The following is a 20,739-nucleotide window of genomic DNA, read 5'->3' as shown; positions in this document are numbered from 1 at the left end:
CTTGGGATCCCCACACCCCATGAAGTGCCCGGGGTCACACTGCACTTCAATCCCAGTCCGGCTCATGTCCATCTGGAGGCAGGTGATGGCCAAGGCCCACGGGGCCTGTCATCCATGAGGAAGACGCACACTCCATATACTCCCAGCTCTGACCTGGGCCAACCCCCGCAGCTGCTACAGCATTTGGAAAATGAAACAACGGATGGAAGATTTCTGTGTTTCTCCCTTTCTCACTCACTCTTGGCTTTCAAAGGTATAAAGAATAAATTTCTTAAAATTAAAAACAGAACAAGAGAATCCTCAATAAAACCTGATACAAAACACATGTTAACTACTTATGGAAGACCACAGATTGAATATTCCACATAGCTTCTCAGAAACCATTTAAGCACCACAAAAATGCTGAGGTGGAAACCTCACCAAACTAAAATGGTGTTCCCTGTGAAACTACCCTTCAAATGTGTAGGAGAAATACACTCTCGGAACAAAATAAAAGCAAAGACACTAGCTGTCAGTAGATAATGTTTTGCAAAATTTCAGAAGTAATCCATCAGAGAAGGAAAATGATATAGGTTAGAAAGAACACAGAAGAATGAATAACTGAAGACAAAATAAAAGCCATTTCTTTTTTTTAAATTGATACAATAGGTAACAGCTTGTTCAGAACAGCAACAATGTATGCAATCTGTGTTCTTACACCTTACATGCACCTGGACAGAAAGGCGACAATGATACAAAGGACAGGAGCAAGAAATCAGGAACAATGCTGTGACTATGAAGTTCCTATACTACATGTCAGGCATCACAGTTTACTTGAAAAGAAACATTGATAAATTGTAAGCATTCATTACAAATTTCAAAATAAACACTATTTATTTATTTATTTGTTTTTGTTATTGATGTGTTGAGTCTGATGCTATGGTTCAATTGGCTAATCCTCTACCCGGAAGCACCAGAATCCCAGTTCATGACCCAGCTGCTCCACTTCCCATCCCTGCTTATGGCCTGGGAAGGCAGAGGACAGCTCAAAGCCTTGGGACCCTGCACTCGCTTAAGAGACTAGAAGCAGCACCTGCTCCCATATGGGATCCCGGCCTGTTAAAGGCAAGGACCTTGACCGTTACGCTATTGTGCGGGGCCCAGCCCCACTTCCCATCCAGCTCCCTGCTTGTGCCCTGGGAAAGCAGTCAAGGACGGCCCAAGGCCTTGGGACCCTGCACCCGTGTGGGAGACCTGGAAGAAGTTCCTGGCTCCTGGCTTTGGATCGGGGCAGCACTGGCCATGGCGGCCACTTGGGGAGTGAATCATCGGATGAAAGATCTTCCTCTCTGTCTCTCCTCCTCTCTGTATAATCTGACTTTCCATATAAATAAATCTTTAAAAAAAAAAAAAAGCAGCACCTGCTTTCAGATTGGCTCAGCTCCAGCCCTTGTGGCCACATGGAGAGTGAACCAGCAGATGGAAGATGTTTGTCTCTCCTCCTCTCTACATCTGGCTTTCCAATAAAAATAAATGCATCTTTTTAAAAAGTACTGATATGCTAAAAAGGAAAAAAATGGAGCCATAAATGCTCAACTAAAATTAAACAGCAGAAAAATTGTGGAAGACAAGTTTTTCACACAAAAAAAAAAATGGTAACAAAGCAAAACAGTTACAAAGATGATAGTCATCTACCATTAATCACTTAAAGGTTAACAGTCCACATAGTGTGCCAAAAAGCAAAGCCACAGTATGCGAACAAGAAACCTATTTTAAATACGAAAACAAATACAGAGTGCAAGTAAAGGAATGGGGGGAAATTATGTTGACACTAACCAAACTCCAGGGCAAATGTCTGAATTGCAGACAAGACATCAGAGCAAGGAAACCTGTCAGGAATAAAGAAGAGGTTCTACATAACGATAAAGGAGTCAGTATTCCAGGAAAATACAAAATGTGTATGATTGCAACAGCAGAGTACATGACTTACAGACTAACATGAAGACATGAATTACTGCACAACTGCAGTTGAGACTTGAACATGCCTCTACCAGAAACAGACTAGTCCAGCAGGCAGAAAGTTGTTAAGGCTACAGCTGAGCTCAACAGCACTATCCCTCAACTGCATGCCATGGACCTACACACTATCACATTCAACAACAGCAGACTGCACACTCCAAGACCACACAGAATACTCACCAACACAGACCACATTCTGGACTGTAATACACATCTTGACATCTGCTATCAGAACACAATGGATTTACACTAGTGATCGGGAAAAAAGACAGCTGAAAAATCCCAAAATAAATGAAAACTATACAAAAAAACCTCTGAATATCACAGAGGATAAAGAGGAAATCCCTAAAGTAATTTAAAAATTCCTGAGCTAAACTAAAATGAAAATACAAATGAACATTTGGAGGGTACAGCAAAAAGGACTTAGAGTTTATAGTTGAATCACACATTAGAAAAAGGAAGTTCCAAGGGCCCGGCGGCGTGGCCTAGCGGCTAAAGACCTCACCTTGAACGCCCTGGGATCCCATATGGGCGCCGGTTCTAATCCCGGTAGCTCCACTTCCCATCCAGCTCCCTGCTTGTAGCCTGGGAAAGCAGTTGAGGACGGCCCAATGCATTGGGACCCTGCACCCGCATGGGAGACCTGGAAGAGGTTCCAGGTTCCCGGCTTCAGATCGGCGCAGCACCGGCCGTTGCGGCTCACTTGGGGAGTGAATCATCAGATGGAAGATCTTCCTCTCTGTCTCTCCTCCTCTCTGTATATCTGACTTTGTAATAAAATAAATAAATCTTTAAAAAAAAAAAGAAAAAAGAAGTTGCAAAACCAGTAACTTAAACTTAACCTTAGGACTAAAAAAAATAAGAGCAAATGAAATTCAAAGTAAACAAGAGAAATACAAATTATATCAGCAATGAATAAAATTGAATACAGGATAACAGAGACATTTAACCAAACCAAAAGCCACTCACTCACTTGTGAAGATCAGTAACAGAGGGTGTACCATTTAATAATCCCATGCCACTAACAGGATAATAAATATTATCAGTTACTTTATAGTCACAAATTTCATAACCTAGATGAAAGGGGCCAAATCCATGAAAGGCTTACTCTGTCAAACTCACACAAGAAACAGTCCATCTGAATAGTTAGGTTTTAAATTCAGTCAGTAATTACCCCCCATCAGAAAACACCAGCTCCCAAGACGTTCAAAAAGGAAGAAACATCATTAATGCTCTCAGACTTCTTTCAGGAGACAGAAACAGAGGACACCTTTTGGTTCCATTAAGCCAGAACTTCTCAACACCAAAACCAGTCAAAAACACTGCAACAAAATGCAAATCAATACTAGCAAGTCAAATTTAAGAAAGCATAAAGAGAATTACATACAACAATCAAGTGGGACTTATCCAGGCTGGCTCAACATTTAAAAAGCCAATTAACATCTACCAGCCCGAAGAACAGGCTACAGATTAAGTCACATGCTGTATCGACAGACACAGAAGAACCATTAGACAAACGCTTTTGTTCACTGATGACTAACATAGTAAACTACGAATGGAGAGGGATTTCTTTAGATTGATAAGAAAACATCTAGGAACATCTTGCTACCAAATAAAAGGGGAACAAGGCAAGAATACCTGCTCACTACTGTTTTCAACATCATGCTCTAATTTCTAAAAGAAACACTGACCAGGAAGGGAGAGTAACAGTGTCTTTATTCTCAAAATAAAACAACTGTCTATGTTAAAAACCTAAAAGGCAAAGAAAAACAACCCACTTCATGGAACTAACAAATGATAATAGATAACAGCAAAGTTCCAAAACAAAAAACTCAATGGTTTCTATATATACCAGAAAAAAAGTACAACTTGAAATTAAAAAAACACAGTACCAACTATAACACCCCAAAGTATGAAATGTTTAAGTACAAAACAATGTGTGTGTATACGCAGATATGTGTATATATACACATTTATATACGAAGATCTATATGACGAAAACAAAATAATGAAAGAAATCAAAGAATTGAGATTATTTCATGATCATTATATACCCAGATCTGTCAATATGTCAGCTACTCCCAATGTGATGTACAGTCTCAACACAATACCACAGTCCACACCACAGCAAGCTAATTTTGTGGATATTAACAAACTAATTCTAAAATTTATATGGACTGGGAAAGGCCTGTCCTAGACAACACAATATTGAAGAACAAGATCAGAGAATTGACAATACTAAACCTCAAGACTTACTACACTACCACAGTAACCAAAACAATGTGCGACTGGCAAAGCAAAATACAATCAATGGGACAGATAATCTAGAAATAGATCAAAATAAATACAGTCAGCTCATCTTTGACAAAGGAACAAATGCAATTCAGTGGAATAATATTTTAGAATCAATGATGCTAAACAAATGGATACCTGCATGCAAAAAATCTAGAAACACCTTGTAACTTTCACAAATTTTACTGTAAAATGAGTCTAATAGTAAAATTCAAAACTATACAACTTCTAGAAGATAAAAGGATAAATAAATGACCGTGGTATGGCAGTCACTTCTTACATGAAGAGCACACACAGATAAACCAGACTGTCAAAATTAAAAATTTCTACTTTGCAAAAGACTATCAGAATAAAAAGACAAGCCTGACTGGGAGAAAATATATGCAAAAAAACCACATAACTCGCAGTTACACAAACTACACGAAGAACTCTTCTTGGCAATAAGAAAGCAAACAACCTGATTAAAAAGATGGAAAGACCTGAACAGAAATTTTGGCAAAGTAGATACAGATGGTAAATAAGCACAGAACATTCACTATTATAGATATTAGAAAATGCAAAATAAAACAAACTGAACACCAAGATACAACTACCAAAATGGATAAAAATCAAAAAAACTGAACACATAAAACGCTGCAGATGATGTTGAGCAAAAGGAACAATCCCTGCTCCTGAGAAGCCAAATGGCTCACCCACCTTGTAAGCTTTGGTGGCCTCTTTCAAAATGAATGTATTCTACTATCCAGCAATCAAGCTCCTTTGTATGTACCCATTTGAATTAAAACCAGAAGAGCCTGCACTGTCAGTACCCGCAGTGCCAGCTCTACCTATGGGCACCAGTTTGAATCTTGGCTGTTCATCTTTCATTCCAACTCCCTGCTAAAGTGCCTGAGAAAGTAGCAGACGATGGTCCAAGTGCCCGTATTTCTGAATCCAAGTAGCAGACCTGGTTGAAACTTCTGGTTGCTGGCGTCAGCCTGGCCCAGCCCTGGCTGTTGAGGCCAGTGGAAGAGTGAGCCAGAGGGTCTAATCTGTCTGTCTGTCTCTAACGGCCTCTCAAAAAAAAAAAAAAAAACACCTCCATACAAAACCCTGAACATTTTTACTTTTCTTTCAAAATGTGAAAGCAGCCAAAATATTCTTTAACAATAAAACAAATTATGATGCACTTACACAATGGAGTATAATTCAGAGTTAAAAAGAAATGCGCTAGCAAGCCATTAAAAGACATGGAAGAATCTTAAATGTATACTATTCAGCAAAAGAATGTGATTCAAAAAGGCCACATACACCTTTGACATTCTGTAAAGGGCAAATCTATACAGATAATAAAAAGATCACTGGTTGCCAGGGGTCACAGGGGAAAAAAGGATGAAAAGGCAGAGTAGAGGAGTTTTAGGGCAGTGGAACTATTCTGTATGACATTACAGTGGGGAAAACGTGTCACTGTACATTTGCCCAAATCCACAAAAAACTAACAGCAAGAATAAACCTTGAGGACCACATCATTGTGTAACAGCTAAAGCCAATGCCTGTGATACAAACATCCCACACAGGGGCCAGTCTACTTCCCAGCTGCTCCACTTCCCATTCAGCTCCTGCTAGTGTTGCCAACGGCCTGAGAAAGCAGTGGACAACGTGCCAAGTGTTTAGGCCCCTGCCGCCTCAAACGAAGTTCCCGGCATCACCCAGGCCCTTGTAGCCACATGGGGATGAACCAAAAGATGAAAGATCTCTTTCACTGTAGCCCCGACTTCCAAACACATCTTTCAAAGAAAATACATAAACTCCAAGGTAAACTATAAACTTAGGAAGACAATGATATACCAAAGCAGATTCATCAATTTCAACAAAGGTATCACTACACTCAATGTCAATTTTTTGAGAGGTTGAACGGACAGCCATACAGGGAATTCTTCCTCTTAACCTTTTCTGTGAACCTAACACTGTTCTAAAAAATTTAGTCACTAAAAAAATAAATAAAAAGTAAACAAAAACAACTGGGGAAAATAAACTAAGTCTAACTAGAAGTGTGTACTGTTGTACTGAAGCTGCATGTCAGTTACACACCATTTTAACCATTAAATACAATGCCTTTTTAAATTTTCTTAATTTCTAATTTCCTAATACTACAATTGCCCTCTCTGCTTTGAAAATCTCAACACAGAAAAGAAGAAAAATAAGTTGCTAGGCAGAAGCATTTTGTCCAGAATAAGGCAATTACCTTTCTAGCTATAAAGAGACTTCGTTAGGTAAGCAACAGACAGGATAACTGCTGCATGGAGTGCAACCCAGTTTATCAGGCAGAACTGGACCTAAGGTTGTAGATCACTCAAACAAAGCTCCCAACTGAGTAACACAGGACCACGAGGACAATTTATCAACCAGAAAACACGCCTGTACGTATCACCACCCACTTGACCCTCAACCATGAACCAACTGAGAGACGGCAAACTAATCACAAGGCTGTGTACCAGAGAATGCCCACTTTAAACTGCATGGAATGACAAATAGGAAAACCAAATCACACCTACATCCTTACAAGGAGGCGACAAACGAATCAGACAAAAAAAACCAATGTATACTAAAACTGGGAACTTACTATTAACAAGAGAAAGGTAGCTTTCAACAAGCAAGATCTAGTGGGACTCTGCTTACACAAGTTTAAATCTATGTGCGCCATCAACAGGACAACGGAGATCATGTGCCCGCTTTTGCTGCTGTTCCTCACTTAGGACTCCCCCTTAGATCAGAGTGCCTGCTTCCCAGTCCTGGGCACCAAGGAGGCGGATGAGAGCTCAGGTGCAACTGCAGGAGACAGGAGTTGAGTTCTGAGCTTCTGGCTTTAGCCTAGGCCAGCCCTGGCTGCTGAAAAAATTTGAGGACTAGCAGATGGAAGATCTTCCCGTCTCTCCTCTATATATACTAAATCTTAAAAAAAAAAAAAAAAAAAAAAAAAAGGTCTGCATCTAACATTCAAAGATTTTGGCAAAAAGAGTATACATGTGTATAAAGAGAAAGGGATAAAGTTTAAAAAGGCAAATTTAAAAGTAAAACACATTGTTACCTGGCATGATATTACACCAATTCTGCAGATTTCAAATTTTTCAGCATAAAAACTTGTGAGGGAATCTGCTTATGCACACAATCTGGACAAAGGTATAGAGAAAACTCTCATATTTTTTTAAAGATTTTTTTTATCACAAAGTCTGATATACAGAGAGGAGGAGAGAGAGAGGAAAATCTGTCTGCTGATTCACTCCCCAAGTGGCCCCAATGGCCAGAGCTGAGCCAATCTGGAGCCAGGAGCCAGGAGCTCTTCCAGGTCTCCCACGTGGGTGCAGGGTCCCAAGGCTTTGGGGGCCACCCTCGACTGCTTTCCCAGGCCACACGCAGGGAGCTGGATGGGAAGTGGAGCTACCGGGATTAGAACTGGCGCCCACATGGGATCCCAGTGCGTTCAAGGTGAGGACTTTAGCCGCTAGGCCACTGTGCCAGGCCCAAGAAACTCTCGTATTATACAAACATTTATACAACTGTGCCAGACACAAGCAGGTTTTATCCTTGGACTAAAAAATATTAATTGAACTCAATCATTTTACCAAACACCCTTACCAAGACTCCATTTTCTGAGAACACATCTTATACCTTCTGCCACAACTCGTGTCATTTAAGTGTCAGTGCCACCCAGCAGGTTACCGTCAGGTCTTACTAACCACAAGTTTCTGTAATCCATCATACGTTTATTTAATTGAGACATTCTGGCTTAACTGCTTAAGAAAACACTTCCTTACAAGCTTGTCTGACGACACGACAGTCACCGAGAAGACACCTCCATTTGTCTTTTAAAACACCACTCCGCACTAGGGTTTCAGCTGTGTTCAGAAGAATGAATGAGTGTACTTTAAGCAACCAGGGTAGGAAGGGCATTCCTCACAGAACACAATCCACAGAGACAGAAAACGACACAGCAACATGAAAGAACAGTGCAGTGTTTATTCAACAATCAGCATCTTTCCTAAATAAAATGAGACACGAGACAGCAGAAAGAAAGATTAGTATTTCCCATTCACTTATGTTACTATTTTCCAAAGTGGCTTCATGATACAAAAATCCTGTTTCCAATAATCACAAAAGAGAAATTCAGTTATTCTACTTTCTGGAGGATGGAATTTCAAATCAGTATGAGGTTTCTGCTTCTTTCTTCCAAACTCATGAGAAAGTAATCAAATGTAGGCAAAGACTAAAAGGCAAACATAAAAACAAATCACACAGCTCTTTAATTGCATTGATAGTGAATTCTCATGATTATGAAGAATTAACAAAACCTCAAAATTTTTTTATTTGGCACCAACAAACAATATAGTGCCCCAAGAATTACATACAGTAACATTCCACTCTATATGTATGGACTAAACTTTTTAAGATTTCTTTATTGGGGCAGCAGCATGGTACAGCAAAGCCTCCACCTGTAACACCAGTTTCCCTTACAGCCACTTCCAACCCAGCACCCTGCTTATGGCCTGGGAAAGCAGCAGCTGATGGCGCACGTCGTCTGGTCCTTGCACACATGTGGAGACCCAGAAGAAGCTCCCAGCTCCTGGCCAAGGTTGTTTGGGAGTGAACCACAGGTGGAAAGATCTCTATTTCTCCTTCTATGCAACCCTGCCTTTAGAATAAAAATTAAAAATGAAAATAAAGATTTGTTTATTTTTACTGGAAAGGCAGATTCACAGAGAAATCAGAGAATCTTACATCAACCGTTTCACTCACCAAATGGCAACAATGGCAGAAGTTGGGTAGGTTGGGAAGCCAGAAGCTTCACCTAGGTCTGCCATATGTGCGTAAGGGTCCAAGAAATTAGATCATTTTCTGTTGCTACCCAGGTACATGAGCGGGCAGCTGGACTGAGTGGAGTAGTCCGGACTCAAACCAGTACCCATTTGGGATGCTGGCATCATATGCAGAGGCTTAACCTGTACACCATGGCATTGGTCCCTGGATTAATTTTTCCTCAAGTAGGAGAAAATGGCAGTAAAACGTCTGTAAGAATGAGGGTCCAATTTCTCAACCAGTGTTTAACCCAGTGATTATGAGTTTCCACTAAACCCATGATTTAGCAGCTAACTTAAAACTCAATTGAGGGGCAGATTGCTTAGCAAGCAATTAAGATACCTGCATCCCATAAGAGACAGCCTCGGTTTAAATGCTGAAACCTCCAATTCCATTTCCTGTTCATAAAAACCTCTAGCAGGCAGCAGGCGATGCCCCACGTGGCTGGGTCTCTGCCAAACGTGAGGGGGACTGGACTGAATTCTTAGCTCTGCACTGCAGCCGGCCCAGCTTTGGCCACTGTGGACTTCTGCGCAGCGAGTAAGTGGATGAGGTGCCTGCTCATGCAAGAGTTTTCTCCCTCTGCTTCTCAAATTAAACTTTAAGGCGGTAAACAATCAAACCTTCCATGCAGGTTCTCCTTCTTGCTCTCCATCAGGAGATACAAACAGCAAATTAACACAGACAGCTTTTCAATTTCATAGGCTCTTTTAGGAAAGTGTATCAAAACCAGACTGATTTACTCTATCTATCACAAAGGCTATTTTTTTAATAATGACACCAAATCCTAGTGAGGGTACAGAGAACCGGAACCACTCAGTACATTGCAGGGAGGGAATGTAAACAGATACAGCCATTCTAGAAAATACACTGGCTATTTCTTGCAAGAATAAACTTGTAACTGTTACCAATACTCTTGGTCTTCTGACAGAAAATTTGTGTTCATAAGAATATACACAGAAATGCTTATAGCAATGGCTGTGGATCTTCCTGCTGAGGACTATTACTCAGCAATGAAAAGGAACCATGTACTGACACATGCAACTTAGAATGCTAAGGGAATTATCTAAGCGTTTCTGACCAAGCTAAACAGACTGACAGCATTTGTACAACCTTTGTACATGACAAACTCTCAAACTAGCGACTGTCCAAGAGTTAAAGAAAAATGCAAGGCTAGAGGTAGGGAAACCCAGTTACAAAAGTGCCATACAAGAAATCTGACAAAACTGTTCTGGAAGGTCCTGACATCGTAGCCTAGCAGCTAAAGTCCTCGTCTTGCACGCTCTGTGCCGGTGCTACGCCAATCCAAAGCCAGGAACCAGGAACTTCCTCCAGGTCTTTCCCGCAGGTGCAGGGTCCCAAGGCTTTGGGCCATCCTCAACTGCTTTCCCAGGCCACAGGCAGGGAGCTGGATGGTAAGCAGAGCTGCCGCGATTAAAACCGGGGCCCATGTGGGATCCTGGGGCGTTCAAGGCAAGGACTTTAGCCACTAGGTCACTGCGCCAAGCCCCTTAAGAAATGTTTTAATTTAAAAATTAAGAGATCAATATTTAGATAAAGATAAAAGAGGGATTATGGTTTTAATATTTAACATAAAGTTCTTAAATGTAAACCCAGTCTAGCACGTTATAAAAAGGACTTGACAGTTCGGGAGGATCTCTAGGTCTTCGGTTTAGCTTGAACCAAACAGCAAAGAATTTTTTTAAAGATCTATTTATTTTTATTGGAAAGTCAGAGATACAGAGGACAGAGAGGAAGATCTTCCATCCGATGATTCACTCCCCAAGTGGCCGCAACGGCCAGTTCTGTGCCTATCCGAAGCCAGGAGCCAGGAGCTCTTTCGGGTCTCCCACGCAGCTGCAGGGTCCCAAGGCTTTGGGGCCATCCTCAACTGTTTTCCCAGGGCACAAGCAGGGAGCTGGATGGGAAGTGGGGCCGCTGGGATTAGAACCAGAGCCCATATGGGATCCCGGTGCGTTCAAGGTAAGGACTTTAGCTGCTAGGCCACCATGTCAGGGCCAGGGGAGGTTGTCTTTTATATCCAGCAAAGGGGCAGGACAAAGGAAGCACAGAACGGGTTGCTGGGTCAGGGATGAACAATCAGTGAAGTCTATGCAAACACTGCAACATCTGAGACACTGTGTTCCCAAGCACTGCAGATAAGGAATATTCAACTTATAGAATTGCAACTGCATTTCTTCAGTAACAAAAATGCGTATAATACCTCTTTATACATATAAAGTGTGCTGCAAATATTGTACAACCTAAACACATCTGAAAATTCATGAGAATTGGATCTATTCCCATACTACAACTGTCCTTGGGCACTCAGAGATTCTCTTTAAAACTAGAATTGTATTTCATCTTATGACTAAAATCTTCAATATCAATGCTACAAAATCTGTAGAAAAAAATGCCTCTTTAGAACTCAAAAAAGAGGATTTGACATCAAGTGTTAACACCATCCTTTCATTTACTCCCATTCTTCCAACTCTTCCATGGTTATCCTCTGAACTTGAACTTAGCAATAAAACATATCTGCAGACTGGTTTTACTGTCTTGTTTCCACTAATGATACTCGCCTTCCAACTGCTGACTTAACTGCTGACCCTTACAATGGTCACTGTAACTCATGTAATCAGAGTACCCAAAATCACACACCGTTCCGTTCTGCAGAAAAAAGTGTACCTGATACCAGTTTACCAGGTACAAAAATTAGATTAAAACTAGTGTTAGATTCAGCATAATCTAACTCCAAACTGAAATGCACTGCAATTTCAAATTTATACATCACTAATGCCTACACATTCAAGCAATGCGCCATAACCAACACTCATATTCAAATATTTCTGGTTCACAATTAAGATAATGGTAACCAACAACAGCAGCTGCTGCATGATATTTAAAGCATTTAATGAGAGGCATTTTATCCCGTTGGACCTACGGAAAGAACTTATACAAACCTACCCTTCCTCGCACCCCACCCCTCACCACAATGTTTCAGTATTTTCTGGACTCGTAGGTAAGTGGGCAATATGTGACACACTACTTTGGCACCTCAAGAACGCTCACCTCCCAACACATACGCCATTTTAGAGTTTCCCGATATCAGTACTGGATCATGGGACCAGCACTAGCCTCAAAACATAAGCAAGAATGAGGAGCACAGTGGCTAGCCTTGAACGGTTCCCTCCTGAACCCCATTGCTGAAGAACTCCAAGCTTCTTTACACAGAGAGAACACAGCAAGGAGAGGGCACGGAGAAATGCCCAGCTACCCATAGCTGCTCCAGGCAGCCCAGTTGAGGCAGAGATCTAAGGAGCTACCCTGGGGGTGCTATGGTGGCACAGCAAGAAAAGCTGCCACCTGCAACACTGGCACCCCACATGGGCAACAGTTTGTTTCAGCTGTTCCACTTCTGAAAGCAGCAAAAGATGGCCCAATTTGGGCCTCTGCCACTTACATGGGTGGCCTGGCTTCTGGCTTCCACCTGGCTCAGTCCATTGTCGCAGCCATCTGGGGAGTGAGCCAGTGGATGGAAGGTCTTTCTCCATACCTGACCTTCAAATACACATAGTCATGCATATGTGCACACACATATGTGTACACACACACATCCATAAAAGCCACGTTGGATGTTACAGCCAACCAACGATACACAGAGCAGTCTCCACTCAGCCCTGAATTTTACAATCAAGATTAAATAAATGGATGCTGTTGCTTTAGCAATTAAGTTGTGGAGTATTTTATTAACAGCAAAAGGTACAAAACAATATATGGAAAGCAATCAGAATGTTCTTATTAGGTAGTAAGCAACCAATAAACTACTGTTATCACTATAAGCTTTTTGCTCTCAAAGGTAGTTTGGGGTAGCAAAGAAACAGGAGCAAACCAACCAGAAAGGCCCGTTCTTTATTTGCCCTTTCTTCCTGACTCAAGACTGTCCTCCTCCTCCATGTCTCTGGCAGTAACATCTGCCTGCATTCTCCAGCTTAGCTCACCAACCACCCGGACCAGCTCCAGCCTTCAGCGGTGCTTCAGGCACTGCCTTCCATCTCCCTCCAGACCACAGCTCAACAGCGAAGAGTCTGCAGAAAGGACTCCTCACTAAGGACAAAAAGTTTATATTCACTAAACTAGTAATTCCTTTGGACCTGGTGCAATCATTAAGCAAAGGAAATTAAAACAAAAAACAACTTACTCAGAAGACATATTTAGCAGTAAGAAAAGGACACCTGCTACTCCTCCGACTCCTTCACTTAACCCCATGATATTTACCTTCATCTAACTGCAATCACATTAATTCACTTACTGAGCTGCCTACTAGACCTGAACCGCCCAGGAAGAGGCACTAAGAAAGGGGACACCTAACTCCTGGTAACCATTGAAGCACCTACCAGGCACATCCAAGCCCTGGTCAGCAGTCACTCTTATTCCCCTTTTTAGTAAGAAACAAAAACTCACCCATGGTCAGAATGCAAACGTGGTGACAAAGTTAATGAATACTACATGTCCTTTTTTAGTAATTATTTGACAATTTTATTTTTGTAAAGACAGTAAAATATAATAATACTATCAATTTCTTACTTTGTTGTTTTCCTTAAAGTTTCAGGCTTGAGAAGCCTGTTAGCTCCAGGTTAAGAACTGCCCCAGGTGCCAGACAACTACTAGGGGAGGTAAGGAGGGCCTGGCAGAGACTGCAGCAAACCTAACAGCCAGGGGCCTGAAAGGGGCAACCACTACTCTATTCTAGCAATGTAGTCTCAGTGACAGCCGCCAGCCACAACTAAATGTTCCACACACCATAAGGGCAAGCCATCTACCTCTTCTGGTTGGATTCTTACCAAGGACTTCCGCTTCCACAGACTAACAGTTAAAACTCTCTCCATATAATGAAAGGTATACTGGGTACAACACTACTTCCCCTAACCCATCTGGAGAAAACAAAAACAAGGACCCTGAAAGCGGCTCCTTCAGCACGCGTCTCAGTGGCCAGCAGAGTCTAAGCCTCTTCAGAAACACTGCATTTCTTAGTTTTAAATACAAAAGCTCTCACAATAGGAAGAAAATGTGAGAAATTTCTCTCAAATCTTGCAAAAAGAAAAATACCCAACTAAGCAGCTAAAATTATAGAAACTAAGTCTTCACCAAACTGAAGAACATATTCAGCAATAAACATGGAACCGAGGATTCTCCACTCAAAGAAAATCAGACACAAAATCCTTAATGCTAACACTGTCAATGCGCTCACTCCGACCTCCCTCCCTGGGCACTGTCATCACACCCACCTGTCATCATAGCCGTCCAGCCTGGGCTGCTAACAAGGCTCAACTCCCTGATCAGGGAATCTAACAAACGACTTGTGGACTCAACCCTATGACCTAAGGTGACCAGTAACTGCTAGACAGACACTAATGTAGTCCAAGGACGTTTTTTTCTCTACAGCAAGTGTGGGAAACCTCTGGCGCATGGGGCACTTTAAGGTCTACTGGCCATATAAGCCCTGCCAGATTATTTAACCCGGCACTGCCACAAGGCGCTGACAGGTGGGACTACAGAGTCAGACAATCTAAAGCAAACGATTTTTAGGCTGCTAACTTTGTACAGCCCCGCAAATGTTGCTATAAAAATCCAAAACGTTTCCCATCCCTGCTTTTACAGATGATAGGCTGTAATTTAAGCAAATTATCAAGGTTTTTTCATTCAAGTTTATAGTAAACACTTGAATTTTTCCTTTAAAATGTCTTAACCTACTGCTGGAAGTCCTCAAGAATTGAAAATTAAAAATACAATTAACCACAGCTGTGCCACAACAGCGTTATGGCATCCTGGATTAAGCCTGATTCATGTCCTGGCTGTACCACTTTCGATCAAGCTCCCTGCTAATGCACTTGGAAAAGCTAAGAGCCCCCAAGGCCACCCATGTGGAAGACTCGGACTGGGGCCCAGGCCCCTGGCTCTGGGGCAGCCCAGGCCTGGTCACCGAGACAATCCGGGGAGTGAACCAGTGCAGAGACAACTGCTCTCACCTTCCCCCTTTCTAATTCTGCCTCGCAAACAAATAAACCCCAAAAAATGTTTTTTTAAAAAAAATCATGGTTGGCTTACTGTGGTGTTCAAAGCATTCTCTTCAAAAAGCTACAGGTAGGGAAGTCCTACATCAACAATTAGTAGGCAATTTGACAATATCATTGCTAACACCTGGAGGAGGGCCTACTTATTAAACATTCACTCCCGGTTGGTTACTGTGCTGAGTATGTCCAAGGTTCATTAAGCCTTAAAAACTACCTGTGGGAAGCAGCACTAGCTAAATTCCTGTTTTACAGATGGGAAAACTGACAGTTCCAGGATCACACAGCCTGAAAGTAGCCAAGCGTCAGGAATTCAATCCAAACGTCATCTAAGTACAGAATTTGCACCCTGGACCACTACTATATTGCCTCCCAGCTCTGGGCTGACGTCTCAAATAAAAAGTGGAAAACTGTTAAAACAGTGCAGAGCACTTTTACAACATTTTTACTTCTAAATACATAAAATGATGCATAATTCTCCTCAACCTGTATTTTCCTACATTTAACAAGAGCACTCTGTACTTTCCACTCAGTTTTAAATGTAAGCTAAAATTGTTCTAAATACCAACGGGTTTTGAACCACGTTTCCTAAATCAATTCTGTTGTAAGACTGGATCCTTTCAGGATTAAAAAAAATATTAGAAATCTGTTTATTATCATCTCCGCAGTAGTAGCAATGGCCACTGATATCTGTCATTTCTCCCCTAAAGACTGGAAGGTGTCAAAGTAGTACTATAAAAGCAGAACTTTGAACATTCCCCAGAAAGTGAACAAGACAAAGGCATGAAGTGAATAACTGAACCCTGAATAATACAAAAGGAATACAACACGCCTACAGGACCCTGCTTTCCCACCTTAAGTATCAAAAATGCAGCATAAAGTAAAAAAAAAAGTGTAATACAGAATCTTGTCCTCATTCGTTTTCCAGTCTTTCCTAAATCTTCTACAGAAGCATATCCAAAAGCAAAGCAATAAAACAAAAACCCTCGAGCCGTCCACACTACCCATGTAACCACCAAACCTTTTTTTCCTGACATTCACCAAGGTTGTTGAAATCCTAATCATTAAAGACTGGTGCGCGAAATGGGGGAGGGGGTTCTGCCTACTACATTCCCTTCCCATTCCAACATTTCTTCCACTCAAGGCCAGCCAGCCATTATAAATACAAATTTAGGAAAGAGACACTAGGTTATATTTAAAAAGTCATTTCTCCTGTATATTCTGGATGTTAACATTTCCAAACAGAACACTGTACTCGCCACCAACAGAAACTCTGAGGCAAAATACTGCTGAAATTTTTAAGTGATCCAAGCGCATTAGCAGTGCCAATTACAGCAATCAAGCCCCAGGGCCGCAGGGACGGCAGCCCTGCAGCACACGTGGGACCCCTGCGCCTCCGGTCCGGCTCCCCGACCCACGTTGTCCTGGGCGAGCCACACACCAAGCGCCATCACCTGCTTTCGCAGGGCCAGAGCTGGGTTAGTCAGCGCCAACAAAAACACGGCATCCCGACCAACGGGTTACACCAACACACTGCCAGCTCGTCGGGGAACACACACAAGTTCACGTCCACCGCGCCTGCCGGGGTCAGCTCCGAGCTCGGGGCAATCTAGTGGGGACAGACCCATATCCGGTTCTCACTGGACACACCTCAGCCCCGGGGTCCCATCAGAACAACTTTACAGCTTTCCAGAAGGGGCACTAAACCCACGGAGACGCCCGGGAGAGCACGCCCTTGGGGACCGAGAGCAGTCGGCGTGCAACACCCCAACGAAACCTCGCAACTTTACACAACAAATCACAGCTGCGTTCCTCCCCGGGCCCCGCAAACCGCACACAGCCAGCTGACTTACTGGTTCGTCGGAGGAGCGGTCAGCGGGATGGCCACCTCTTCCTCCTCGTATTCTGGTCCATCCAGAGAGTCACCTTCGTCCACGGTGCCCAGACCCGCGCCCAGAGGGGGCAGCTGAGGCGGCGGCGGCGGCGGCGGCAGCGGAGGGAAGCCGCCGCCCGGCCCGAGGGTCTCGGCGGCAGGGGGTGCGGGGGTCCCCTTGCCGAAGGCCATTTCTCCCGCGGCGGCCGGCCCCGCAGCGGCGCCTCCCCCTGTCAGCCCCGCTCCCCCCACAGCCCCGGCGCCTAAGAAGCCCGACCCCAGAGCGGCCACGCCGGCCTCCACCGGCCCGGGATAGGGGGCGGCGGCGGCGGCCACCGGGATCTTCACCCGACACACCACCGGGAAGGCAGCGGAGCCCGCCGCCGCGCCGCCTCCGGCTCCCGCAGCCACCGCGGGGCCGCCCTCCTCACTGCCGGCCTCGGCGGCCATCATGTTGAAGCCCGCTCCGCTCAGCCCTCCCAGCCCGCCCGGGAGCCCCGGGGGCCAGCAGGCCCGGGCTCCGAGCCGCCCCACCCAGGCGCGTCCCCCCTCGAGCTCCCCAGGCGGAGGAAACAACAACAAAAGGACGGAGCCCGCCGCCGCGCCCCCTCCTCGGGCCACAGCCCCGGCTCGGGAGGCGCCTGGCGTTACGGAGCGCCGAGTGGGCAAAAAGAGCCCGACGCCGGCACCAACGCCGGCCCTGGCCTCACCTCACACACACACACACACACTCACACGCGCGCGCTCACACAGGCACACAAGCGGAAAACTTCCTGGCTGCGCCCAAGAGGAAGGGAAGCCCAGGGGGAAGCGGCCGGGGCGGCTGCCGCTCCCTCAGCCGCCGCCGCTCCTTCACCACCCGAGTTCCGGCCGCCCCCGCCGCAGCCACCGCCGCCGGGGCCGCTGCCTGCGACCGAGCCGCGGCTGCCGCTTCATCCTCCCCGGCGCCCGGAGCCGGGAGGGGTGGGCAGCAGGGGCGGGGACACGACGGGGCGGCTCACTACCTGCAGCCCTCGGTGAAACCCGAGCCAGAGAGGGGAGCGGGGAGCTGCGGGGCCGGGGGCGGGGGTCGGCGGGGGGAGGGAGAGAAAGGCGGGCGGGGCCGGGGAGGAGCGGCCGGCAGAGGAAGGGCGGCGGGGCTGCGCAGGCGCGGCGGCGCGGGGCGGGGCGGAGCGGGAGGAAAGGGAAGAGCGGCGGAGGGAAGGAGCCGCCCGCACGGCCCGAGCGCGGCCGGCCGGCCGGCGGCCTCGTGGGGCTCCCTGCCGGCGCGCGTGCAGCCCGGAGAGGCTCGGACAGGGAAGGGAGGCGTCCACCCAGTCCTTAACTCCCTGAGGCCGGAGACCCGACGGTGCGGGGGTCGGCCGGAGGCTGCTGCTGCGAGCGTCCCGGCGGTGGCCCGGAGATGTGTGTGGCTTCCACGCGGGCAAAAAGTATTTATAAAGGCCGGGTTCTGGAGCTCAGGAAGACGCAGGGAAGGGAAGGATCGCGATTGGGCCGGCTGGTTTGCACCACCTGCACCGGTGCCATCACAGGTGTACTCGGTGAAGAGGTGTGGGGAGGCCGCTGCCCGCTGCACCTGTGTCCTCACCTGGCCGCGATCCACCGCTGTCGAGCCCCCTCAGCAGGCCCAAAACCGAGGGTATTTCAAAAAAAGTCAGACGAAGCATACCCTTGAAACATCCGAAGAGACGGGTTTTTTGTGGTTGTTTAAAAAAAAAAATAGATAAACTACCACACTCTGATTCTGGGACCTCCTTCAATACTGAAATACTCAAAAATCTTAAAAAAAAAACGGTGTAGGGCAACTCCTCTGTGAATTCCTTGTAAGTTTATGTAAATAGATGCTGGGCAGTATTGCTGTGGAAATAAAAGCAAAGGTTTGCAAACTATTTGTAATTTTTAAAGTATTTTTCTCCCAGCATTGGTTGGTTTCTCAGATGTGGAGCCTGCAAATGTCACAGGTCAGTTGTACACATTCATAAGCATGGAGGAATTACTCTCATTGTCTGAAATTAATGTATTGGTAGCTTTTCCCTTTCAGATTCAAAAGCTGCTCTCAGAATTTAAATTCTCTGCAGAGCAGTGGATCTCACCAGTATTATTGAATATTGTTCTTCCATATCAGTATTTTCTAAGGATGACCAAACACTGAGGAAGCACATTTGGGAAGACAAGGAGCTGTGTGACAGAAACTCAAGGAAAAGAGACAACGTACCACTGGCAGAGTAGAGCAGTCACAGGCTGGAGAGCTCAGAGTGCAGGCAGAGCCAGCAGGATCCTAGAGACTGGTTAGAAATAGCCTCCCCATACCTTCTGATTCAGAAACTGCAGCAATCCATTTTAAGAGGCCCTCCAGGGATTGTTCACTTAAGAACCAATATACTAGGCCTGGCACGATGGCTGCATTAGCTCATCCTCGCCTTGCTAGTGCCAGGATCCCATGAGTGCGATGGTTCTAATCCCGGCAGCTCCACTCCCCATCCAGCTCCCTGCTTGTGGCCTGGGACAGCAGTCGAGGACGGCCCAAAGCCTTGGGACCCTGCACCCGCATGGGAGACCCTGGCTCCTGTCTTAGGTCAGCTCAGCTTTGGCCGCTGTGGCCATTTAAGAAGTCAACCAGCGGATAGAAGATCTTTCTGCCTCTCCTCTCTGTAAACATGGCTTTCCAATAAAAATAAAATCTTTTTAAAAAACACTTATTTTTTTAAAAAGCAATGTACCACAGAATGTTAATCATAAAGGAGATATACAATACCTTAAGAAGCTTCTGAAAGAGAGGTTGCATGTCATTGTTATTCCTTAGATCGCTGTTTAAGAGATGCAGGTACTGGATTTCTCAACTGCTCCATTCTGGAAAGGAGGCCAGGAATGAGAAAGAACGAGATAGGTCAGCAGTACTCAATGGCGGTCTACCTCTTTCTTGCATCACCTGATAAGAGCTCTCCTTTCGCTTTTAGACTTAGTCCCTCAGAGTTAGACTAGCCCATCAGTGTACTTAGTCTGCACACTAATGTGTAAACTCCAGAAACATCCCCTCCCCATCTCCTCACATAGCCTGCACTTGAAAACCTATGGTAGGTTAGCATCCCAGTCCTCCGGCACTCCTGCCCCAGGCACCATCGTCAGCCCTGCAGGCAGATAGATCACCACCAGCTCTGTGTTCATTGCTCAACTCCAAAAGCGCACACACCAGCATTTTACCTGAGCACCCTGGTCAGGCTCGCTCTAATTACAGAATTGCCTCCCTTAGTGGAAATTCTTCTGCACTTAAAGCCCAGCATTTAAAGAAGCCTAACATAAATTATACATTGGTATTTTCTAGTTAGACTTTGGAGTATAGATCTGCAAAACTTGCAGAGAAAAGTTCTTGAAAAAGTTCAAGGAAGAGAGGATTAAAGATAAGTTATTTAGGGCAAAAATATTTGCAATCCATGTATACCTTTTTTTTCCATGAACATTTTTGAAGACCGTTCATGCAGCCTGCAGTCTCCCCCACTGCCTCCCCCACTGCCTCAGCACACTGCCTTAAGCAGATCTGTACCCTTCACAAACTGCTAGTAAGCACCTACTGTATAATCTGAATAATGCCAGTATCTTTTACCTCGTTTACAGTCAGCTCAAAGCTGACACTTTTTCATCCAAAGATACTATTGTGTATTTTTATGAGATATT

At 44.9% G+C, this 20,739-nt stretch overlaps 1 protein-coding gene across 1 annotated transcript in view; it reads right to left on the bottom strand.

The window, feature by feature from the left end:
* RASA1 (RAS p21 protein activator 1) overlaps window positions 1-18,154 on the bottom strand; it is a 75,435-nt gene extending 57,281 nt beyond the window's left edge. The window contains exon 1 of the mRNA XM_058656403.1: window positions 17,048-18,154. Within this exon, the coding sequence (XP_058512386.1) occupies window positions 17,048-17,520 (473 nt within the window). The 5' untranslated portion in view covers window positions 17,521-18,154. The remainder of the gene's footprint in view (window positions 1-17,047) is intronic.
* Window positions 18,155-20,739: the final 2,585 nt, after the last annotated feature.

Source organism: Ochotona princeps, chromosome 28 (genome assembly GCF_030435755.1).
Source record: "Ochotona princeps isolate mOchPri1 chromosome 28, mOchPri1.hap1, whole genome shotgun sequence".
Classification (NCBI taxonomy): Eukaryota; Metazoa; Chordata; class Mammalia; order Lagomorpha; family Ochotonidae; genus Ochotona; species Ochotona princeps.
The sequence above is the reverse complement of the archived record's forward strand: the minus strand, read 5'-3'. Positions and strand labels throughout refer to the sequence as shown.